This window comes from Ipomoea triloba, chromosome 4 (assembly GCF_003576645.1).
Source record: "Ipomoea triloba cultivar NCNSP0323 chromosome 4, ASM357664v1".
Taxonomy (NCBI): Eukaryota; Viridiplantae; Streptophyta; class Magnoliopsida; order Solanales; family Convolvulaceae; genus Ipomoea; species Ipomoea triloba.
In genome coordinates this window covers 25,066,107-25,093,141 of record NC_044919.1, presented here as the reverse complement: position 1 = coordinate 25,093,141, position 27,035 = coordinate 25,066,107, and the positions used below count along the sequence as shown (strand labels likewise).

At 33.2% G+C, this 27,035-nt stretch overlaps 1 protein-coding gene across 1 annotated transcript; it reads right to left on the bottom strand.

The window, feature by feature from the left end:
* Positions 1-1,237: 1,237 nt before the first annotated feature.
* LOC116016051 lies at positions 1,238-4,826 on the bottom strand. Its single transcript, XM_031256215.1, has 2 exons — positions 4,311-4,826; positions 1,238-1,276 (listed from the first exon to the last, which is right to left on the bottom strand). The coding sequence occupies exons 1-2, from the start codon at positions 4,824-4,826 to the stop codon at positions 1,238-1,240; spliced, it is 555 nt and encodes a 184-aa protein (XP_031112075.1).
* Between the last annotated feature and the right edge of the window lie 22,209 nt (positions 4,827-27,035).

Here is a 27,035-nt window from a genome sequence, read left to right as displayed (position 1 = left end):
TTTTTCTGTTATAAGCTTTGTTGCTTATCAAGAGTCAAACTACTTTGAAAAAGTCATGCTATTGTAGAAGTTGTGCTACTCCAAACTCATGTTATACAAAACTTTTATTATCTAATAGTTTTGCTATTCTTAATCCTCCCATACTGAAACTCATGTTGCTCTATTGATAGTCTTGCTATTGCAAGTAGTGCTATATGCTTATGTAAACAATTACGCCACGATCTAGACTTATGCTGCTTGATGACCTCTGATGTATGTAAACCTTTGTTGCTCGATTGATAGTCTTGCTATTGCAAGTCGTGCTATATGTTGACGTAAGCATTTATGTCACGATATAGACTTATGCTGTGTGATGACCTCTGATGTATGTAAACCTCTGTTGCTAGTGACATTAGCTTTCACATCATCATCTAAATTCTTACTATTGGTAAGGCTTTACTGCTACCAACTACCCTTGCTCTCTCAACCTCTTCATGATGTTAGAATCAAACAGTTGCTTTGTTAAACTTCCTTGTAGTTTAACCTACACTTAGCGACTTATTTTTGTAGCGACATGAAAACCTATTTTCTAGACTTTCAAAACAAACATTTGGAGATCTAAATATTCATCTTGATTTACACTTTTGAATCATCAAAATATGATCTATTTACACTTATTCCTAACATATTTGTATATAGCTAGCAATATAATGATATATTGGAGATATAAAAAAAATTTCCTAGAAAAGTTTTAATGAACTAAACATGTTAATTAATTTTCTATGTAATTTAACTCCTATGCATGTTTCCAAAGTAACGCCAAACATATTAATTACTTTTTTTTTTTATTTTCTACAAAATTACTCCCATCAAATACATTCCTTAAAAATAATTTTCAGATAATTAATTGATAAGATGAAAACTACCAAACACCCTCTTATGCTAATATGAATCTTGCCTAATGTGGCTACGATACTTGTCATGAACATGTTCTTATAGTACTTGTGATAAACCATTTCATTTGATGACATAATATTTGATACAAATATTGTTTTTGTTTACAATCGAAAGACCCAATGAGAGAGGTCATTACATTTTAACTCTCCATGTCGAAGCTAGTTCTTGAGGTATCTGACAAAAGAAAGATTCATCATATTATATGGAACATGACCCAACACTAGCTAGAGTTCCCCAATTGATAAAAATATCAATATTAATTAAAATTACAATACCATTAATTTTACAATTCAGTTACTTTTTAATTTTCCTCGACCATGCCTGAAATCCTCCTCCAAACCTGTTAATAACAAATGCAAATAAGATCGGAATCAAACTACTAATCTTAATTAACAGAAAAAAAATAAAATTCCCTCTTAATTTTTATCTTTAATGATCACCTTATGAGATGCTATCATTTATAAAATACTCCGTATAAAGAAAAGAAAAATACTTTATTGATTATTTGTAAATTGGTTAATCTGCCTAAGAGTAAATTAGGTAAAGAGATATTAAAAAAATCATATATTAAATTTTTTTTAAAAGCTAAATACAATAATAACACATCAACAAAAATATTATTATTATTAGTAATATATTTATCTCACTCTAGTTGATTAAGTTGAAGAATGCTGTCTTTCCAAAAATACACAGATTGTGTATCCATAAGAACTCTTCACATGTGTTCTAGAAGATTTTAATGATGGAAGTGTAATAATGATGTGAATGTTCTATAGTTGTTGTCTCATTTAACCACCATGTTCATAATTGGAAGGAATGGAGAAGGCTTTTCCATCTCTCATTTTCTCTCTTTATAGAATAAGGGTGTGTTTGATTTACACAAATTAATCGAAATCGGAATTGGAATCAAATATTTGGTAATAGTAATGGGTTTTGGTGAAAGTATTTTACATATTTGGTAGTAAGGTGGAATTGGAATGATTATCAATATTGATGTTTAGTTATGTATGATCCTATAATGGAAATTAAGGTTTTAAAAATTCAAAAATAAAAAATTAAGGTAACTGATCCTAATATAATGACATCTAAAGCACTAATATGAACAAAAAAATCAAAACGAAAATTTAAAAGTACTAATCCAAACTGAAATATCATATTACCAATAAGATGGAATGATACATGTTTTTAATTAGGGAATGAAGTTTTTAATTAAAGGGGTATTCAAAAAAAAAAAATTCCACAGTGGCTTGTTAAAAAGTTATAAACCAAATAATAAATACGATTTTGATTCTCATTCCTAATGTGTAAACTCATGAACCAATCACACTCTGAGTTTCTTAAGCACACTTTTCTTTTACGATCCAACCAAAATCATGCAAATTAAATGACAACGACACAACAATGTCATAATTAAGTTCAATCATTAATACTTTCTGATGTAATAAAGAAAAATAAATAGACTTATGCATCAAAAGTAGTTCTTAAATATATGTTCAAATCATTAATACTTCTTACGTTACTAAATTAGATATTAAGATACTATAAATTACCTATTGATCTTGTGTGAGATCTTCTCACATGAAATGAATCTCAAGTATTTAAATTTTTTTTTTTTTGGCGAAATTCATTAATATTTTTATATATGAGCTGAGTCAACAAGTATACATTTCATCAATATTTTCAAAGAATAAATAATACTTTCCAGTAAAAATGCAGTACACTCTTTGTCTCATTTAACTAAAGTTATTTTTAATTCAATTTTTCATAATATTAATTTTAGTATTAGTATATAAAATTAATATATTTATAAACTACATTAAAAGTACTATTAAATAAAAAAATTAAATTTAAAAATAATAAAAAAATTTCTTAAAAAATAAGCGAAGAATAAATAGTTGATATGACAGGTAAAATGTGACAGCTAGAGAGATTACTTAACCCATAGAAAAGTACTACATTTTGGATACAAAAAGTATTACCTATTTGAAATTTGATTCATACAAGATGATCTCAAACAAGTTTTTGTGGCATATGAAATACTAAAAAAAAAGTATAACTTGATATATATATATATATATATATATATATATATATATATATATATATATAGACTACTACTGACTATGTTATAATACAGCATCTGTTCGTAATTACTTTCTCGACCTCTTACCGAAAGACAAAAGGTAAATACCGCCCCACTGAGTTGAGCATAAAAAGGCAAACCTAAACAATGTTATAAGACTAAAAGTAGTACAGTAATGAGTTGCAGTGTGAATTCACAAATCACAGTAACCACTAGTTGCAGAGAAGTAGTCAATGAATATATTATATCGAAATGAAAATATGAAATCATCATCAGTAGACGGCACATGCCTTTCAATCCCATACTAGAAAATTGAAGTTTGTTGATACTGACTAATGAAATTTACATTTCTTGTTTGTTTATAATGGGTTTCATGCACGGCCTGCCCCATCTGACACCATGCACCAACATAAAAATGCCACTGAGTTTGGAGTAAACGTTTCTTTATTTTTTATATAAAAAAATATTTTTTTTTATCAATTTTCTATCATAAACATTACATCACCCATAGAGCAACTAACTGCCATTTCACTTCAACCAAATACTAGAGTTTGCTTATACACTGATATTATTGATCTGATCTGTATTCTAAACTCACCGTCAACGTGTTTCGGGTTAATAGATGAAAAATATTTTAAAAAATAAAAAAAGAAAAATAACTTTTTTATCCATGAATTATAAGAAAATAGCACTTTTCATCCTTTATTCTCTTTCTCTCAATATTCTGCTAAGTGATTTTTTCTTCTCTCAATTGTCTACGGTCTACCAAGAGGCATTTTAAATTTTAATCCAACGAACCCTAGTAAAACTCAAAGATGGCAGTCATTCCGTAGACAATTGAGAGACAAAAAGTTACGTAGTACAATATATATATAATTAAAGGAAAAAAATTATTTCTCTACAATTAATTAGGGATGAAAAGTGCTGGTTTTCCAATAAAAAATGAAGGTAAAGACTTAAGATTTTTTTTTTTCTGAAAGACTCATTATTTTTTCTCAATCTTTTCGGTCCAAAAAATTAATGCCCCACCAAAGAGGTTTCAATTCTTATTATTTGTTTGATATTTTTTCAATCTTTTTCAGTCCAAATAATCACCCCACTAGCAGGATTTCAATTTTATGACCACTCAACAAAGGTGTCATCAATTGGCAAATTATGCCCATATTAAATAAAAATTGAAGTAAAACTAATTAACAAAATGCCAGCACAACAGACTTGAAAATAATGATGATCATCAATATGAATGCTTCTTGAATGAAGGATGATTTTTAGAGTCATGAATCAAGAAAACCTTCTTCAAGAGATTGATGAAAAACTCTATGCTTGGCATTTTGGTAGCTTTGGACAACTTCAAGGCTCGAACACACTTACACTCAACCTTATTATTATTTTTCCCTCTCGGAGCCAAATTGTGATGATGATTGGAATTAGAAATTTCAACCTGCACCTTACTACTTCTCTTCATCTCTTCATCGAAGTAATCCTCCCACAACATATCCATCTTCTCCTCCTCTTCATCTTCATCATCGCTGCTATGATCATCCTCAATAACCTTCCTCCTCGTCGCGCCCCGCTCCACGAAAGAAAAGCTCTTTCTCTGCACATGATAGGCTTTCTTGGAAACTAATGGGGAGAAGCTGTTAGTTCTATCAAACTTCCCCCCATTTTCTCCTCCTTTGCGGAGCCTTTCGCGGCGGGAGGCCACCGAGTTCGTCCACCAAAGAGGCGGCGATTCAATGAAGCGCGGCGGCAGCAGCGCATCGGTGGTGGCTGGGAAGCTGAAGTCCTGATCATCATCGGCGGCCATGGATGGCCTTTGTGAACAGGATAGGGGAATTGATGCTTTTGTTTGGTGTGGAAGGTTAGGTGGTTTTTATATGTGTTTGGAAAGTTTTAGTTGAACCGCTTCAAAGCTTGTAACATTAAAATATTTTCTTGATTTTGTTTATTACAAGAATGTTATAGGGAGTGGCCCATTTCTTAACCGTTGTACAAACTTTCTAATCAATTATTTCTATCAAGAAACGTTATTATGTCGGGAAACTGAAACATAAATTAACAATTGACTAAATTATTGTGCCAATTAGTTGTAGATTCTAAAGCAATATTAGCTCATTGGATCATACTATATTACATAGGACATTCTGATAATTAATTATAAGGAGTATTTATTTCCTTTTGTTTTTAAACATCTATTTGAGTAGACTTTTTACAAAATGCTAAACAATATGCATTATATGCGTATATTACTATTTGAAGTATATTATGATAATATTTCTTCATATTTTAAAAACTTGTAGTTATATTGAAACTCTGTATTTCATGTATATATTGGATTGAATGATGAATAATATAGGATTCATGATTCTCTTTGTATTTCTTGTCTTTCTCTTTACTCTATCCTATATTGTTATGTCTATTGCTTTCTCCCTTCTCCTCAATCTCTTCAACACAACCGGCTCCACACACCTAATCCATGGTATCCCGTTGTCCAAGGCTTTCTTTCTCTACAATGGCAATAACATTAACCCTCTCCTTGGGGTTGTTTTTCGTGGTACTTGGACATTGTCCCCATTGTCGCTCGGGCATCATTCTAAACATTTGTGAGATTTGGGTTTCGATGGTCTTCATTGTTGTTTTGGACTCTTGCCTCATATAGCCGCTATTTCTTGCCTAATTTCTTGAGTTATCTCTTGTTTGAGATTAACTCTACCATTCTCAAGCTCCAAAATTGCCTTTGACAACATCTCATCATGCTCTCTCAAATCATTTCTTTGACCAAGATAGTCCAATTGGGAAACGAATGGTGGTCGGTAGTGGGCTATTTGTCCTCTTCCTTGATTTTGTGGGCTATATGCAATTTGGCCTTTTTTCACTACCTTGACTATAGGTGGGTTTGCCACCTTGATTCAATTGAGGTCTCCCTTGGTACCTTCCATTATTTTTCCAACTGTCACCTTGGTTCCAAGCGTGAATTGCTCCATCCCCACCATATTGATTGAAGCTTTTCCTTCTTTGGTAGTCCACCGCCTCCATTTGCTCACAAGCGGAAGTAGAGGTGCAACTATTAGTATCGTGAGGGCCACCACAAATGTTACAATAAAGAGCGATGCACAGCTTGGACTTAGCCTCTAACTTCTCCACCATAGCTTGTAATCTCTTGATCTCATCGTTCATGGCTTCAACTTTGGCATCACTTGCAACATTTTCCTTCACCCCACATGCCGACGCGTCTATCCATCTTATTGTACCAAAAAGATGTATTGGAAGATATCCTTTCTATTAGCTCTTCCCCGCCGGATGGTAAGGAAGATACAAAAGCACCACGAGATGAGGAGTCCAATAACATTTTCCCCTCATCCGTGAGGCCTCCGTAGAAGGAACCATGTCCCGCAGATGTAGCGAATTCAGCGGGCATTGCTTTTTGAGAGTTTTGGACCTTCTCCATGCCTCACCAAGACTCTCAAGTGGACTTTTTTTGAACTCTTGAACTTGTTTTTGCACCTTCATGGTCTTGGTGAGCGGGAAGAATTCATTTATAAACTCTTTGTGGAGTTGAGGCCACGACCGGAAGTGATGATCGTCTTGGCTATCAAGCCATCTTGAGGTCTCCCCTATCATAGAGAATGGGAAGAGCTTTAACTGGATTACTTCATCGGACACGCCCTCTTGCTTGAACATACCATATGCCCGGATGAATCTAGTGATGTGGGCATGTGGATCTTTGGAAGGAAAGCCACTAAATGGACAATTTTACACCAAATTGAGCACCGATGGATGGATGTGGAAGTTGAGGTTTTCTAATAGCGGGACATAGATGGAGTTATGCATACTAAAATCATGAGTCATGTACTCCACAATTGTTTATCCCCGTTGCTCATTGGGGGTATCAAAGAACTCTTCTACTCGAATGGGATTCGGATGCCCTCCAATCTCTACTTGTGGCTCCTCTTCAATGATTAGTTGAAGAGGGATTTGAGGTCCCCCTTGAGGTCTATCTCCTGGTGGGTGGTTATGAATGTGGGTGGTGTGTGTAGAGGAATCCCCCTTCCATGGGATCCTCCCCTACTTGTGCTTGTAGAAGCCATCTTTTCTCCTGGGTGTGTATGTGTGGTTTTCCTTCTTGTTTCTCGGTTGATTTCAAGGTTGAGAGGGAGTAGACCTTGGTTGGTTCTTGCCCTCATGTGCATTCACCCTACACAAGTTGAAAGAAATAAAAGTTTCATCCCCGAACTAGAAGTAGCTCTCTAGGGAGGTTAGTAGCAAACAAAATAAAATAAAGCAAAAAGTGTTATGGAGTCAAAACAACGCAATTATTCCAAAAATAAAAAAATAAGTCAATAACAACCGTTTGCCCTCCCCGGCAACGGCTCCATTTGATTTGCGGTGTTTTGGTGCGATTTAAATCAAAGATTATTGGGGCTAACCTCGGGTTATGTCATTCTTTCGAGAGGACAAATTGGAAGTATTGACAAGTCTTTAATCATTGGAATAGGTTGCACTTTCCTCATTCGCCATGTCACAAAGAATCAAAGAATATTGAATGACTGTTGTAGTACAAAAGAATGCAAAGAATGTTGTTTGAAATCAAATAGAAAAAGCTAAGAAATGAATTGCTAGTGAGCCATGATGCATCATAGTGTACTCATGATTTAGGTAGATTGCATTGGAAAGATGGTTATTCTCGGGAGGTTTTGCCAATACCGTTATCCTTTCGGTCTACTAGGCTCTCCCTAGGTTTGGAGTACATTTTAGGTAACTAAAGAGCTAAGGGAAATTTTCACGAACACATAGCCTACACCACCTCTCCTACTCATACCTTTCGGTCTAGAAGTAATAAATCATTGTTGATTGGAGCTACATCAACACTAGCAATTTCTTACTTAACATTGATGCCTTAGAACATTCTATGATGAGATGATCACCACCCTCAAAGAAGCATACAATTCACCAATAAATGAGAAAAACAATTCATCCAATCAATGCAACTCAATCTCCAAATTGAGAATTAGAGAACTACACTAGCATCATGTCTCACTTCCCAATTCAAATCCTATAAAAGGACTTAGCTACTCATGCTTTGGAATTGAAAACAAGATTAACCTAATTTCAACAATTGAGAATTGCAATTAAAAGTAAATTAAAATGTAAATCAAGCTAAAGATTAGAGATTACCTAAGAAATTGCAATCAAATTCCAAAACAATTGACTTCAATGTTGATCTTCACTTACATGATGGATCTAAGAGCAAAGTGTGTTCTTCTACAATTTCTCTCTCTACAATCTGAAAAATGAAGCTAACCTCCTAAAAATATCTAATCTAAGTCTTTAAATAGCTTCCCTCCATTTGCACATTTTAATTATTGTGCCTAGGAGCTTTCCATGAGCCGTCCATAAGCGTAGATCGCTCGTGGACTTGCCACTTATCTATCCACGCCTCCTTCATGAGCTGGTGGCGTGGAACTTTTTGTTCCATTCACATGAGCTGTTCATGCATGTAGGTTTCTCATGGATCCTTCCCTTCAACTTCATCTCTTGGTTGTTTCCTTGTCAAGTCCATATGCTTTTCTCTCAAGCTCCAAAAACCTTCAAAAACCATTCAAAGTGCACAAATTAATAGAGCTTTGCAAAGATTAGCACATTAGAGCATACTACACCATAAATTAATCACAAAAGGTACCAAATAACACAATTTCACCCCTTATTAGACTTTTAACCTAGATATCTTTGACACCTATCATCTAGCTGTAGGCATGTGTGTGTGTATATATACATGCGAGTGTATGGGGTGGGGTTGAGATGCGTGTGTGCATATCTCTTATAAGATGCATGGGGATGTGGCGTAGTGTGATGCAAAAAAAAAAAAAAAAAAAAAAAAAAAAAAAGCAAGAAGGCTTACCTAAAGGCAACCGAGTGTTGAGCTAATGGATGTGAAGCAGGTCATGGTAACGCCTCTGGTCATAAGGGTCGCCATCACATATCTTGGCCCGGTGGGTCTCTAAGCCGAGGTAAGTGAAGGGTGTGAAATGGGTGATGTGGGGGGGGGGACCAGGTATTCATGAAGCCTAACTTTGTAGCATCAGTAGCACATTCCAAGAATACAAATTTTTACTTCTAACTTTTCAAGGAGGAAGGGGGCGTTAGGAAACTGTAACTGGGAATGGGATACAGGTGTAAAAAATGGCTTGTTTGACCCACATGAAACAGGTGCAAGAATAGTGACAAAGATTGGAGTATCTTAACTTCACAGAACCTAGTCAAGAAACATGTAAAGAGCCTATGGACATTGGGGTTCAATTGATATGGCACTACATTGTGAACATTCAAAAACTCTACCACTAATGGTCTGTTTGGTTGAGTGTAGTTTGGGATGAATTGCAATTCAGTGAATTCCCAAACTACATTGTTTGGTTGGAGGGAATTGCAATTCTGCAAAATTGCAATTCCTTCCAAATGATGAATTGCAATTCATGGGGTACCCCCCATGAATTGCAATTCGGTGGAGAGGAGGGGCAGTTGTGTTGGTGTAAAGACAATTTTGCCCCTCCTCCCATACCCTTTGTCTTTTTTTTTTTAATTTAAAAAAATTATTATTATTATTATTATTCTTGTTTTAAAGAATTATTATTATTATTATTATTGTTGTTGTTGTTGTTGTTGTTTTTGAAGGAATTATTATTATTATTATTATTATTATTATTATTGTTGTTGTTGTTGTTGTTGTTGTTGTTGTTGTTGTTATTGTTATTGAAGGAACTATTATTATTATTAGTATACTTATTATTATTATTATTATTGAAAGAATTATTATTATTATTACTACTACTACAACATATACTACATCATAAGGGCATTTTAGTCATTTTGTCGCTTCTTACCTTTCAATTCCCTGTACTCCTATTCCTGCCTACCAAACACTATAATTTCAATTCCTACTTTATTCATTGAATTGCAATTCCACCGAATTACAATTCTTTTCCCCCCTAATTCCTTCCTCTCAACCAAACGCCATGTAAGGGATGGAGGGGGAATTGCTAAATAGAGTGGAAGTGTACAACCACCATGTTGGGTTGCGGGGGTGCAGTCATGTTATCATTATTATCAAGAATAATAATTTTTACCCCCTCCCCCAACCACTCATCCAGAGACATCAAATCAATATTAGATAATTTAGATGAGATGTCCCTAGCTATGGCATGATCTAGAAAATGGTAACTTGGAGAAGACCTAGAGGATGGAGCTTCATCTATGAAATTATAGTAGGGGGGTACCAACTTGTGTGTAACGAGAGTAGCTTGTGGAGTGACGGCGACAAGCAAAGGGGGGGCGATTGTGTTGACGAGTGATGTTTGGGACTGCCGGGCGTGATCAGATGGCATTGCTTCACGGGGGTGGCGAACAGGTTTTGGCTAGCGGTCGAGGCGGCAGTGGTGAAGGGATTTTTACAGCCAACGATAGCGTCATGATAGGGGACGACGAAGAACGATCGGGCGAATTCTGGGAAGCTGGGCGTTGAGGAGGGTATGGACGAAAAGGAGCAATACCCTTGGTACCAAACGGGGAGAGTCCGTGCATAGTGGGGGTGAAAAGTGGCATAGTGAGATTAATGGTGGGAGGTGTGCTGGTTGAGGTTGAGGTGGGGACGGGTGCCTTGCTCATGGAGGTAACCGAGGCGGCGGTAGTTTGCATGGCAGTGGTGCCGATGGGGTTTATAGAAGGTGGCGGCTGCATGGTGGCAGTAGCAGCAGTGGGTGTGATGTGGAGAGAGAGTATGGTGGGATGAAGGTCAAGAGAGGGGGATCAGAAGTAAGAGTCTGAGCAATCTGAGTAGCCTGGTCAATCTTCATGGGTGTTAGCAGGAATGGTTGAGATGGATGTGGGGAAAGTTATGGGAATGGGGGAGGAGATTTGGGAAGTTAGTTAGAGTAGTCAAATTAGGATAGGTTACTAGAGCCGTCAAAACGGGCTTAGCCCGCCGGGTTAGCCCGTCCCGCCCCGCCAAAAGGGCGGGGCGGGCTCTAATTTTTTGAGCCCGTTTTAAGGCGGGCTTTTTAGCCCGCTCCCGCCTAACCCGCGGGCTTGGCGGGCCGGCGGGGGCCCGCCAAATGTATAATAAAAAATTATTAAAATAAATAAATACTACAATAGTAAATCTATAACATTTAATATGTCTTTTCATCTTGATTATATTACTAACATTAGTGTGTGTGTAATATATATATACACCCTTTTATATAATTAATGTAATAGTAATTGAATTTTGGTTTACAGTGTAAACTGTAAATCAAAATTCAATATATAATTACATTGAATTTTATAAACTAATTATATAATTATATAATTATATTAGTTTCCAATCTATAAATTAATACACTAATTATAATATACGGAGTATAAAGTATAAACTGTAAACTAACACTATATAATTATAATATATAGCTAACTGTACTGTAAAGTAATACAATAATTAATATATATATATATATAATCAAGTTCAAAACATTAGTAAATTATATAAATGATTTGTTATTAACTTATGGATTAACACTTATTTATTAGTCATTATTGTGTTTAAAAAATTACAAATACATTACTATATGTTTAAATTATCCAAATTATTTTAGTATACACTTACTACATTTTTATATTAATTTTTATTTAAATTTAAAACTTTTAAAATTTGGCGGGCCCCCGCCAAGGCCCGCGGGCTTAAGGCGGGGCGGGGCGGGTTGCCTCTACTTAGGCCCGCTTTTTGGCGGGCTTTTTAGCCCGCCCCGCCACAAAGGCGGGCTTTGACGGGCTTTGGCGGGGCGGGGCCCGCCAGCCCGCATTGACAGCTCTATAGGTTACTAACAAATCCGGCTGGGGATGGTAATGGGCTAGGGATTATTGATGATGGACTTTTACTTCTTTTAATAATTAGCCAATAATTAATAGAAATGGGAGACTTATGATGGAATATTGGAGGTTGTGTCTGGCCAACCTAGTAGTATACGGTATGTGGGTTAGGGGTAAGGCGTATGGTAGTTGAGGAGGGGTACCTAGGTTAAAGTGGGTAGGCGGTTGACGGCTAGACAAGGAGTGGGGCAGTTGGTGGCTAGACCGGGTGAGGCAGCTGGACCGAGTGAGGCGGCTAGTCCAAATGGGTTGATGGTAGGGTGCACGCGTGGGTGGCTGACTGTGCATGGCGGGGATGTGCCAGCGAGGCAGAACGACGGTGGGGATTGCATAGGGGTTGCATGACGGGGTTGGGGTTACCCGGTGCATAGTAGTGGCATGAGGTGGAGGGACGCGTGGTTGGTTGTTGTTGGAGGGTACAGGGTGTCGTAAATGTGGAGGGTGGCAATATGGTCCATAATAGTATAAATAGGGGGTTATGGTCTGTTTAGGACATCACTCAAGACATGAAGACTTTTTTGGTCCAGTGGTCAGGTTTTTTCCTCTCCAAGTCAGTGGGCTCAGGTTCAATCCTTAGTATTTGGGTTTTCTTAGCTTTTGTCTTTTTTATCTGGTCATTTATTTTTTATGTTTTCTATTTTGTATATTCGTTCATTGGTCCCTTAGGCCAGTTACGGGTTCTTTTGTATATTTTGTTGGTCCTCGCGCCCCGATAGTAAGAACATTGTCTCTTTCTTCACTCGTTCTATATTTTCGTACCCAGTTTATGATGAACTCGGTCCCGATAAAACCATCACATACATATAAGCGATAATTTGTTGGAGAAGAAAAATAAAGGCAGAAGGGTCAAATAGGCCTATGTACTACAACTGATTGTTCATCCAGCACCATGAACTACAATATGGTCCATCTAAACTCTCAAACTTATTATTTTGGAGCAAACAAACCCTCTAACCAATTTGTGACCTGTAATTGCAGGTATTACAGGTCATTTAGAGTTTCGGCGAACATCCGATCAAATTCCGGCAACTATAGTCACAATATCAATGACCGGCGATCGTTGACTGTGCTGTTGCCGGTCGCGTTCATTCTACCAAAGATGGCTAGTCGCCTTCTCTGGTCGTGCAAAAGGCGACCAACTTGGTCGCCATCTCCGGTAGTGGAGAAGGCCAAGGTGACCAACAGGTCGCCATCTCCAATCACCGGAGATGGCGACCAACCTTCTTCAGCAGAACACGACCGGCGACAACGACAGTAAACGGTTGCCAATCGTTGATATTATGACTTTAGTTGCCGGAATTTGGTCAGATGTTCACTAGAGGTTTGCCGAAACTCTAGATGACCTGTAATACTTGCAATTACAAGTCACAAATTGGTTAGAGAGTTTGTTTGCTCCAAAATATTAAGTTTGAGAGTCTAGATGGACTATATTGTAGTTCATGGTGTTGGATGAACAATCAGTTGTAGTACATAGGCCTATTTGACCCTTCTGCCAAAAATAAATGAAATCGTTATTTTAAGGGTAAAAATGTCAATATTAACATTACAGGGGAAAAATCACAACTTTTAACATAATTGAGGGGGCAAATGTAGATACATGAATAACTCATGTGGGGAAAAACTGCTATATGCATATAACTTTGGGGAAAAAGTGTTATTTTTCTTTTTCTTTTTCTTTTTTTTTTAAATGAAAAATGGAATCATTAATGGGATATTTATTTATCATTATAGTATGAATTGCTTTGTTGTTGTTAATGGTAATTATGTATGCAAAATCTCTTAGATTGCGATTTTGCTTTCATTTTCCATGAATATATTAGGACTTTTTGTATATTACCATTTACTTAATCTTATTATTTTATATTAATGGTAATTGATATTGTAACCCCTCGGTTTTTCCGACAAAGTTAAGGTTCGAGAATATAGATATATTTTTTTTAAGCTATGATATTAGGAGAAGGTCTCTCGGTGATCGAAAGAATTTTTTTTTCCTTACTAAGTTATTAATAAGCTGCGAACTACGTACCGGTCACGAACCGTAACATTTTTAAGGATGTAGATTCAGTTCGAATTTTTCCTAATCATACGATTAAGCCTGAACTTCTAGTTAGTTCAAGTAAAATTTTAAATGGACTGTAAGGGGTAAATTGTTACGAACCCTGTACCTATATTTCGCGAGATACCGAAAAATTCCCAATTTTGGTGATTAGCGACGGGATTATTTTTAGGATAATTTTGGTGTTAGAATTTTCCCGAATTAAGTTATAACCCTCCGAGCTTTCATCTGATTTAACCATAAACTGGCCAAATAAATTGTGATCTTCCTAGAGACTCCATAAGGTATTGACATGTGGCAACAAATCCTAACTAAGATTGGGTCATTAATGGCATGTCACATAGGTATGGGAGGATTGCACTTGTTGCTTAACTCTCAAGCCAAAACTCACATCACTCATCTCTCCTACTCCCCCACATTTTCGAATTACACAAGGAAGAAGAGGAAAGAAATTGTTTAGTCTTCCATTGTGATCAAAGAGCTCCCAAGCATTTTTCTAACTCAAGTGTCTAAGTGTAGGTAAGACTTTAGACTTTGTTTGGATTAAATCATCCCTAGAACTTAAGTGTAAATTAATGGTGCATGAAAATATTGTTGTTATGGTGACATTTTTAGGATCCTTGGACTCAAAGGAAGGAAACTAACAACTTCTTCGGTTTAAGATCTTCCAACGAGGTAAGGAATCCCTTAAGTTGGCTCAATCACTTGAAGGTGAACAAATGCTAGTAAATTACGTGACTAGGAAGTTTTACGTGAAAAAAAAATATGTGTTAAGTTGTGGATCTACAAGTTGGCTCAAAGAAATTACACTTTAATGTTTAGTAATTTTTGTATGCATGTTTATAGCTAGTTTATGCATATATAGGTTGTATTTATGTCCATATAGGCTTACACTTGTGAAAATATTGAAAAAAAATCAAGTTAGTCTCTGGCAGTAACTTCCGAGATTTATTGGGAAAAATTGGTAAGGTATTTTGACTCCATTTTTCTCAGATATGTAGTTCAATAAGTGTAGAACCCGCATATAAAATTTCGTAAGGATCGGAGTAGTATAAGTACGGTTTTCGAATTTTTTTCCAAAACTGGTCCAGAGAGAAAAATATTCTGGACAGCACACTGCCAATGGCAAAAAGGAAATTTTCTGTGGTTATTCGTGGATCAAAATGACCAAAACTTTTTATGGACATCAAGTACTATAAGTTGGGGTTCTACCATAAAAATTTCAAGTGAAAAAGAGTTCGGGAACTATTTTTACCGACTCAATCTTTCGGACTGCGCCAACTGAAATCTTCTGGCAGAGAGGCTGGACGTGGTCCGGACGCCTGCGTCCGCCGTGCGTCCGCTGGTGCGGCCAGCCGCGAGTCCGCGCGACGCGGACTCGTTTTCGACTTGTTTTTTACCAAACTTTTCCCCGATGTTTTTAATCCCGAGTATTGCGATGTTTTGAAGGCCTACGGGCAATCGGGTGAATTTTTGAAGACTCAAATATTGTTTTTGTGCATTATAATTACTAATTTAGAGAAAAATGGTGTTTTAAGAATTATCGTGACTCTCGTACTTGGATTTTCGTAATAGAAATAACGTTAACTAATATGTGTATTTTGGGGAATATATTCGAGCAAGTGTGATGGTTTTTGAGTCGTGTGAATATAATGAATGGTGAGGGGTTCTGTATGAATTGTTCATACTGCAGAGCGAAGTCTATTCGCTGAGTGAATGGTGAGATTTTGTATGATTTATTCATACTGCAGAGCGAAGTTTATTCGCTGAGTGAAGTGTGAGATTTTGTATGATTTATTCATACTGCAGAGCGAAGTCTATTCGCTGAGTGAAGTGTGAGATTTTGTATGATTTATTCATACTGCAGAGCGAAGTCTATTCGCTGAGTGATGTGTGAGGTTTTGTATGATTAATTCATAATGCAGAGCGAAGTCTATTCGCTGAGTGAAGTGTGAGGTTTTGTATGATTGATTCATACTGCAGAGCGAAGTCTATTCGCTGAGTGGAGTTGTGAGGATTAATTGTCGGGTGTCTCGAACAATAGTGTGGGCGTTGTGTTTCTCACTTTTGAACTAAATGAATATTCTCGGAAATGGAAGTGTTATGTGCCGAAGTTACTTATATATTGTGGTACTATTTTATCGTTGAAATGATTGCAGGAAGACTGCGACCGTTGGGTAACGTTTATCTTTTTACTTATTATTATTATTGTCGCTTTTGAAACCTTTGTTTACTTTCGAGTGACAATGGATTTCCTTACTTAGCCGTCACGCTAACTACACTTCGTTGTGTCCTTTACCAGATGGAGTCTAGTATGGGTTCTTGTAGCCCGGGGAACTCTAGTGGTTCCTTAGAGTTCTACCTCCCCCTCTTTGACTATGACAGCTACGCGCACTTGTTGACGGGGGATGACCCGTATGCCCTAGGTTTCGCTCCAGATCCTCCTGCTCCAGTCTGTACTCCCGATTCGGTTCTTGCTCCAGACCCGGTCTATGCTCCTGCCTTGGGCCCGATCCATGCTCCTGTTTCTCCTCCTCCGCAGTACAGTCCTCCCCCAGCTTACCCGACTACACCCTCTCGCATTCCGGTTCGCAGTAGTGAGCCGACTTTTTTGGATAGGGCCCAGTCTAGGTTTGGGTTCTATCCCATCGAGGTGTTAGAGGGGAGTGACCCCTTAGAGTTCGTGGTCTTTTATCCCTATCCTTGGGATCCCAGTCCTTCAGATTATTGGGATGAGTGGTCTATGGTGAACACTCCTTGCTACTTTTTGGACCATATCACCTGGTTCGCAGGTGAGTGGCATCTAGTATGGGGTACGTTCACCTGGTTCGCAGGTGAGTGGCATCTAGTATGGGGTACGTACACCGGACCGGTGTACCGCCTCTTAGAGTAGTTTGGTTGGTTGGGGAAGTTCGGGGTAGGACTCTTTTGTGTATATGTATCCTTTTGTAGCCATGATGAACTTATTTGGCTAGTAGGTTGTACTAAAACTCTTGTATATAGTGGTAGCTAGTGCAGCTACCCCTTTTGCTTATATATATATGAAGTCAAGTTGGGTAATGGTGATGATGTGAAGTAGTTTTCCTTTCCCTTAGCCTGTGCACCTAGAGCGAACTCCGCATGGTTTCGGCTGGGTTCGGTCTAGGTGTGGCGGTAACTACTCCGGAGGTACGGTATAGCCGAGCCGGGGTGTTACAGATATATGTTTGATGGCGGGAGCATTCCCCAATTTGCTTGTCATTGGTTACTGTGGATAACCATTTAACTGCCTTTTTGTTTCCATTTTTAATAAAACTTTAATTGGATTACTGTTATTTTATTAATTTTTATAATAGTAAATGGGTAATCCATGTGATATGTTTACTTGAGAATTGTTTTTATTATTACCATAATTTGTTACCATTATTAATGGCAATTCCAACTCAATATTGGCATTTTCAATTTAATTGGAAGCTATTTATTTTCGGTAACATTTTTGTTATTATAATGGTAATAATTTTTGTCTGTAAATTGATTTTAATTATGCCTTTATCTGGACTCGTTAGACTCAAGAATGTTGAGTTATTATTTTCCATCATTAATGTTTTTTGACTTAAGTTATAAGTTTTAAAATTTCTCCAAAAAAGGTTTTTAAGTCTTGCTATTTTGGTGATTGTTTTTCCATTTTAAGTTTCCTAATTGTTATAATATTATGTGATTATTATCGCTATCCATTTTAAAATTTTTCCATAATTTGATAATATTCTTAAGTATGGAGTGTGATCTTGTATTACAATTTGGAAAAAAAAACATATGTTTATAGCAATCATGGTTGCAAAAATCGCGCCTAGGCCGCCTAGGCGGCCGACAGGCTGACGTTTTTTTTTTTTTTAATATTTTTATTGCAAATCTTAAACATTTAAACTATTAATGTTATAATGTATTAACTAATACTCTAATAGTCTAATAAGTAATAACTAATAATTAATAACTTAATAAAATAAAAAGTACTACGTAATAACTAAATTAAACTAATAAGTAATGCACTAATAATTAATAAATAATAACTAATAACTTAATGAGTGTTAACTATTTAACTATTAAAGTGTAAAGACTTACAATGTTAAACACTTTAAAATTATTAACACTTACAATATTTTTTAATTTTTTTTAAAAAATTCAAAAAAAAAATAAAATTTAGGCGCCGATTACTAGCGATTTTTTCAACCTTGATGGCAATTGGATTTTGTTTTCCTTTTCAGTCTTGCCATAATGATTTTGATTATGATGGGATGAATTATATTTTGGAATTCTTATTGAATTTGCTTATTCAAAACTTTTATGGTAATAATGATATATGATGTGACATCTAATAATTATAGTTATTATTAAATGTTGTTCGATTACTATTAAGAAAATTGATTCTTTCGTTATTACTATTATGTAATAACTAGTATTTTCGCCCGTGCGTTGCACGAAATGAATTTGTTATAATATTTTAAGAATATTTGGATCGATATACCATTATATAAATTATAACATCGAATATTATATAGTACAGTGCAATTGATAAAATTAGTTGGATTGATTATGTTTTCTAATGTTTTCTTTGCTTGAATGAGAGAAAATTTGATTCACGGATAAATTTTTGTATTATTTATTTAGATAATAAAATTAAAGATAAAATTATTTTTTAAAAAAATATAATATTGAATATGTACATTTATTTGATTATAAGATTATTGCAAAAGTATCACTCAATTAATTGAATAATATATGACGTGTTTGTTTACAATTATCTTAAAAGATCTATATTTAATATAACTTAATAATTATATTATTACAAAAATAAATATGGAAAAATGAGAAATAATTTAACTTTAATTATTACAGAGTATAAAAATAAATTCAACGACCAATATTTAGCTTAATTACCATAATAATTATTAGGCAATTATTATTAGTCAATTACACTAAATTAATTATTTTTCATTAATAGGAATATCAATTCGTATATACAAAAATTATTATTATTATTATTATTATTATTATTATTATTATTATTATTATATATTAAATATGTTCGACCTTCTACAGTGTTTATGTCACACGTGTACTAATTAATTTGATCAACGACATCTAAAGTTGGTGAGAGGATTACTCAACCTTCTAGTTAATAAATATTAATTATTATGGAGTACTATTTATTAATATAATTAATAATTAATATAATTAATTAATTAATATTTAATTTATATAATTATAATAATATAATTGCATATTATATTTCCAATGAAATATTAATATATTCATTTTATTTTTCCTAATGTTTTAATTTCCTTTTGAATATATTCATTTCCTTTTTCCTTTATAAAAAGAATTATTGATTGTCATTCATTTTTCCTTCATAATTTTTTCGTAATATTTTATTTGTTGGTTACTAATTCTTTTGTAGGGAAAGCTATGCTATATTTCCAGTGAAATATCAATATATTCATTTTGTTTTTCCTAATATTTCATTTCCTTTTAAATATATTCATTTCATTTTTCCTTCATAAAAAGAATTAATATTGATCTTCATTCCTTTTTCCTTCATAATTTTTTCCTATTATTTCATTTGTTGATTACTAATTTTTTCATATGGAAAGTTGTGTTATATTTCCAGTGAAATATTAATATATTTCTTTCATTTTTCCTAATATTTCATTTCCTTATAAATATATTCATTTCCATTTTCCTTCATAAAAAAATTAATATTCATTTTCATTCTTTTTTCCTTCATAATATTTTCCTAATATTTTATTTGGTAGTTACTAATTTGTTTGTAGAGAAAGCTGTGTTATATTTCTAATGAAATATTAATATGTTAATTTCATTTTTCCTAATATTTCATTTCCTTTTGAATATATTTATTTCCTTTTTTCATTCATAAAAAGAATTAATATTATTTTACATTCATTTTTCCTTTATAATTTTTTCCTAATCATTCATTTGGTGGTTACTAATTTTTTCGTAGGGAAAAGTTGTGTTATATTTCCAGTGAAATATTAATATATTCATTTTATTTTTCATAATATTCCATTTTCATTTTAGTATATTCATTTCCTTTTTCCTTCATCAAAAGAATTAATATTGATTTCCATCCATACCTTTTTCATTGGCCTGATTCCTATTAAGAATACAATGTAATAGGTTTTGATGATACCAAACTTACCGTATGCGCTGAAAAATAAAATCAAAGTTTATTTTCTTACAAATCAGCCATATAAGTAAGTATAAGTGTTAGCATCATCAAAAAGGGGGAAATTGTTAAGAACACAATGTAATAGGTTTTGATGATACCAAATGTAATTCACAATCCCCTAAGTCTCGAAGGATAGGAAGTCCTTGTAAGTTCGACAAGTAAACTAAGAGCGAAAATACAACCGGGTAATTGAGCTCAACTCGGAAAATATTTAAGCTTAAGGTAAACTTGTTTGAACATCTTAGAAAGTTTCATGTTGTAACCTTATAGATAGATCAGAAGAAGGCACGAGACAACACTGGAGGAATAAGGGTCTGCGAGACATCAACTAAGTCTCGAGACATAAGCAGAGTTCGAGAGATGGGATCTCTCGATACATCAATCAAGTTCGAGACATGGGATCGAGACATCAGGTAGTCGAGACATCAACATCGGTCTCGAAAAACTGATACTTCTCCAAAAGATTAAATGGCTGTTGAGAAGCATGGATAAAGTAATCTAAGTTTGGAGAAGAAGAATATCATGGAAATAAAATATTAAGGAAGTGCCGAAAGAATATTATGGAAACTACCAGAAGTGGATGCCACGTCAGAATTCCACAACAAACGGATAGAAGATGCACCAATCCAAGGTCGGTCTTATTCCCTAAAACGAGGATCAATGGGAATATAAAAAGAGTAACTTTTACCAAAAGCAGTAAGTGGAGCATGGACTCAAGAAAGTGGATTATGGGATATTCACTACAAGACAAAGGGTTCAAGTTACAAGACCACCACTCCATGAAACATGCAAGTCCCATAATCAGCATGGGAGATAGATTTCAAACGGAATAATTTTCCCTCCAACGGAATTATTCCTCAACTCTCATATATAAGGACGTGAAGACACAAGTGAAGGAGCGAAGTGATTTTCAAATAAGAAGTGTCTGATTCAAACGTTCAAAGTGCAAGAGCTCAATCTGGAATATCATCCTTGATATTCAAAACAGCGAGAAAAACACATCTTAGTGTTTGAAAGAGTTACAAAGCTTAACTTACTATACATCTAGAAGGTGACCGAGGCTGCTCTACAAGGAAGTCTATTCAACGATAGCTTTCGGTCAGATTGGAGATTGTTACACTCAACCCGTGACAACCGGAACAACCTTGCTTTAGAGAAGGCAAGAAGAGGCGGAGTAACCTGGGAGCTGTCTTGTGAAGATCTTGAGGCTTGAGGCGGGCTTGGTGATCAAAGCTCAAGTGCTCAAGAGGTGGAGTAACAAGAAGCGGGGCGAAAAACCTGAGGCTTGAGGCGGGCTTCGTGATCAAAGCTCAAGAGCTCGATATTGTACTAAAAAGGAAAGTTTTAGTGCAATCCTTCTAGGGAGTTTCTAGAAGAAGAGTGGACGTAGGCGGGTTGGCCGAACCACTTAAAAATCTCTCTCGCATTTACTTTCTGCTTTTATCTCTCGCTATCTAACTCTCGAACTGCACTGCATATAATCACACCTCTCGAACTAACTCAAACTCGTGCTAATTAAAAAGGGGATAACTTTTCCGCTGCGCATAAAACTTTGTCTTCATCTTGTGGGGTATCGGACCTAAACATCCCAAGTCCAATACACACGAGAGGTCGAAAAAAGATTTGCAAAATCTTATACAAGTCTATTCACCCCCCCCCTTCTAGACTTGTACCCGATCCCCTTGGGACCAACAATTCCTTGTCAATTAGTAAGAAAATATTAATAACAGATTCCTTGCCAATTAGTAATATTTATTTTTTTTTCGTTCATAAAAATTTATTTTTAATTTCCATATGATTAAAAATTAATATAATTATAAAAATATAATTGTTGAATATATTTTTAGTGAAATATTAATAAATTTATTTTTTCTCATTCTAAATAATTAATATAATTATAATTATAATATGATTTTCGATTACATTTCCAGTGAAATATGAATATATTCATTTCATTTTTTCTTCATATATTCATTTCCATTTCTTTTTCCTTCATATTTTGTTGCTAATATTTCATTTGGTGGTTACTAATTTTTGCATAGGGAAAGGTATGTTATATTTATAGTGAATTTTTATTATTAATCTTCTGATCTTTTTCATTTGGCCTGATTCATGTGCCAATTAGTAACATTAGTAACATAATATTAATAACAGATTTTCTTTTTCATTCATAAAAATATTTTAATATTCATTTTCATATAATTAATAAGTAATATAATTATAAAAATATAATTGCCAATTATATTTCCAATGAAATATTAATATATTCATTTTCTTTTTTCATTCATAAATATTAATATTATTAATATAATTTTAATAATTTAATTGTCAAAATAAATTCAATTCCTTTTTTGTTCAATTTTCAATCAAATATTAATATTAATTTACTTTTTCAAATAGTCTAAATTCCGTGTCGTTTAATTTTCAGTTAATTATTTTTTAATATTCTTTTTTTTTGAACTATAATTTCACCTCTGAACATGGTATGAATAAACGAATAAAACAACTACATATTCAAAGTAATGTAAAACCATGAAATGTTAATATTTAAACAAATTACACAAATTTAAAATTTGAAATCTTTAATGCCCAAAAACATAAAATGACAATGATTTCAACAGGAAAATATTCTATTAATTGCTTCTCAACTTTCACATCTCTTAACAGATCCATTATCCTTTGCATCACATTGCTTATTAGGCTCCAAATATCTACATTTGTAATTAAAGAATCAAGAGAGCTGGAAATATAAGATTTCAAATATGAACGAATAGTTAAAAAAATCAATTAAAAAAGAATAGTTAATACTTAGAATAAAAGTTGTAGTTATTTGAAAAATTAGCTTACCTTTCGACAATTGAAGCTACTAACAATTAATTCCCGCGCTTGTGATTGCAAAATATAAGAACCTGCAATGAATTTAACCAAAAAAAAAACAAGATAAGATAAGAACAGTAAAAAAAACAGAAAACGTGTCACACTTTTTTGGAGAAGGGTGGTTTTTCCTATGTACACTGATGCTTTCAAAAACGAAAAACAACAGAACTAAGAGAGGTTAAAATTGGTGGTGGTGGTTGACTGTGTTTCTTCTTGTATTTATAGCCCTAAAGAGAGAGAGACATAGTTATTATTGGTAATTGGTAATAATTGGTAATTGGTAATTGGTAATTCATTTGATTGCCATTCATATGTTTTCACCATTAACGTAATAATAACATATCTTTTGGTAATAATTGGTAATTGGTAATAAATAAATGGAATTGTAAACAAATAGGTATTGGAATATAATATATATGGAATTCAATTATAATTAATAGAATTCCACACAATTATAACTAATATATTTTTATATATTATTATATAGATATAGATATAGATATAGATTATTATTTTCTACCATAATAAATAAATAAATAAATCTATACCATAAATATTTGTCAATGGTATTACATTAATGCATGTATATGTATTAATCTATAAAATACAAATATACTATCATAATAATTAATTACCATAAACAATTTTCAGTGGTATTACATTGATGCACGTATATGTATTAATCTATAAAATATAAATATACTATCATAATAATTAATTACTATAAACAATTTTCAGTGGTATTACATTAATGCACGTATATGTATTAATCTATAAAATATAAATATACTATCATAATAATTAATTACCATAAACAATTTTCAGTGGTATTACATTAATGCACGTATATGTATTAATCTATAAAATACAAATATACTATCATAATAATTAACATAATTACTAATAAGGAATTACCATAATTACTAATAACTAATTACCAATCTATACTATATATAATATATTATGATTACCATAATTATTAATATTATGATAGAATAATATTAATTAATTATAATTAGAATAATAATTACCATATTACTAAAATGCCCCTACGTTTGGGCGGGAAAGTTTGGAGGAGGATAATGCTTTTATATATAGTATAGATTATTAGAATTATTATAGTAATAAAATGATTATCAATTTTTTAAATTGATGTATCAATGATTTGTATCGTTACTATCATCATTGTTATTAAATGTAAGATGTTATAATTGAGAAAATTGATTATTCCGTTATTACTATTACATAATAATTGTTGGTATTATTACAGTAATAACGATTATCATTTTTGGACTGAGGAATCAATGTGTCATAATATTATTGCCATTATAGTTTTGCACTTGAGATTTTTCCCAAAATGGTCCCTCGACTATTGCTCATTCTCAATTTTGCATTTCAAAATTGCACCAAATGTAGCGACTTTCAAAAAAACTCACCCAAATCAGTCTTCCGTTAGATATTATGGTTACTCAGCATTAAAATGGATGGCATTTTGGTCCTTTCACCTATTTTGTGCCAAATACACATAGCAATACTTGAGGGACCATTTTGGGAAAAAACTATTTTATTTATTTCATTTTTGTTTTTATACCCTATCAAATTAGAATTCCTTATAGATTTTTTCTCACAAAAAAAGGGATCATTTTAGAAAAAAAAAACTCTATTATTTATTTATTTATTTATTTTATTTTTGCTTATTTTTATTTTTGTTTTTAGACTATCAATTTAGAATTTCTGTAAATTTTTTCTCCAAAATATAAATAGTTAAAATTCCACACTTCAATCCCAAAATTTTCAACTTTCTCTAACGATTTTTTCTATTTGTCTAAATATACAAACATTTCCTCTATCTCTACAAGTTTTAAAATATATTTCGTAACTTTCATAAATACTTATATTATTTTTATTTTTATTTTTAAAATTTAATGTTCTTATATATCTTTTAAAAAAACATACTAAATGTTCAATAAACAATTAATTACTATGTATGACAATAAATATTATTTTTATCATTGAAAATAACTTTTTTTTTACATGTGTAATGTGTTAGTTAAAAATTTTCACTTTCAAATTTAAGTTTATTAATATTCATATATAAAATGCAAACAAACTTCAAAATGGCAAGAACTTGTAATTGTGTTAAAGTTTACATAGTGAAGTAGATGATAATTACAAAAATATCATAGTATTTTTTTTTTAAATCTAGTCATATCTGTCGAATTTTTACAGATGTAAGGCTAAGATTGGTTCTTATTTCTCTTCAATGAGTATTTATGAAAGTTACAAAATATATTGTAAAACTTATAAGATAGAGGATAAAAATTTAAAATATAAACAACATCAGTTTGTATAAAAATTGATGTCGTATATTATTATTATTATTATTATTATTATTATTATTATTATTATTATTATTTAAATAAGATACCACGTCAGTTTATTTAATAATCAACTTGATATCTTTTTTTTTTATTTAATATATATTTACGAAATCAATTTTTGGCTAAAAAATGACATCATTTGTACTTTTTTAAAATATTAAAAATAATATACAACGTTAGTTTTATAAAATTGATGTCATATCATTTATTTATTACATTGGCCAAGACTACGTCGGATAACAACCAGCATTAAAAGAGGTTTTTGTGGTAGTGATATGATTATTTATGAAAGTTACTGAATGTATTGTAAACCTTGATAGGATAGATGAAAAGTTTGTATGCTTAGACAAAGGGAAAAAATATGTACAGAAAGTTGAAAATTTTGTGTTGGAGTGTGAGATTTTAACTATTTGTATTTGTAAGAAAAAATCAACAGAAATTCTTGTTGGTCTCGATTGGGTGGTGGGAAGTCTAGAGTGGGGGTGGGGGGAATAAACTTTTCAAACAGATTAAAAACTCAATAACACTTTAACCAAAATAATTCCAAGTAAATAAGTTCAACTTGAAATAATGCACAGCAGAATATACAAACGGTAAAGTTCTATAAATAAAGTCCACGTAAAACTGAAGAGATATCTCGCATGCAACACGGTGAAATATTCTGAAATAGCTCAAATGATAAGTATGCAAACTTTGGTTCACATGCAAACGTGGGAACACACAAACCCAGATGGATAAATCAACACAGTATGAAATGGGTTAGTCAAATATGCAAAATAAATAAAGTGCTGTAAAGTAAATAGATAAAGAGATTTATAGTGGTTCAGAGGTGGTGAAATCCTCCTAGTCTACTCTTCTCCTTTAACTCCATGGAGGGAATTCACTATCTTGTTCACCCAAATACAAATTGTGAAACACCAGTGCTACACAAGCACTTCTCCGAGTTTCTCGCACCCAGCTACGCTCTTGCACCAACCAAATGTCTCGCACAAACCTACACTTAGTTCCTCCGAGTGTCTGGCACAAAGCTACACTCAACCAAGAATTTCACAACCCTTTGCTACTCTCCCTCTTTCTATACTCAATAGAGATGTTTTTACAAGAAATAAAGATTTTTTTCCTAAGACTTGAGTTTTCTCGTGTATAGCTCAATATTAGCACTTCTTAATTTTCATTCATTATTTTTCGTTGTTCGATCGTGTTCACCGTGCTTGTCTTCATTTCTTCTTGGGCTATTTATAACTCAAGAAGTTATTTGACCGTTGTGAAAATTCAAATTTTGAACATTCACTTGATTTGATGGTCTTGCCAACTTAATCTAATAGCCTTGCCAATTTGATCTGATAGCCTTTAATGCTTCTAGTAATTCTTTGGAAATTTTCACCATTGCAATTTGCTCAAAAAGTATTCCAATTTAGCTTAATTGATTGAGTCTTGAAACTTGTAGCTTCAAATTTTTAACTTTGTTACCTTCAGAGCATGATGATATTCTTGACTTTGTTGAATCCTTGATATGATTTTGGGAAGTTGATCTTCTAAAATATTTTTCTGGTGATTCTTGCTTTAGCTTTGATAATTATC

Excerpts from the sequence above, each read along its gene's own strand:
- LOC116016051 (XM_031256215.1), bottom strand. The coding sequence starts at position 4,826 with ATGGCCGCCGATGATGATCAGGACTTCAGCTTCCCAGCCACCACCGAT. Across the intron at positions 1,277-4,310 it reads TCATCAATCTCTTGAAGAAG|GTTTGGAGGAGGATTTCAGG; the intron begins GTTTTCTTGATT and ends TGTTATTAACAG.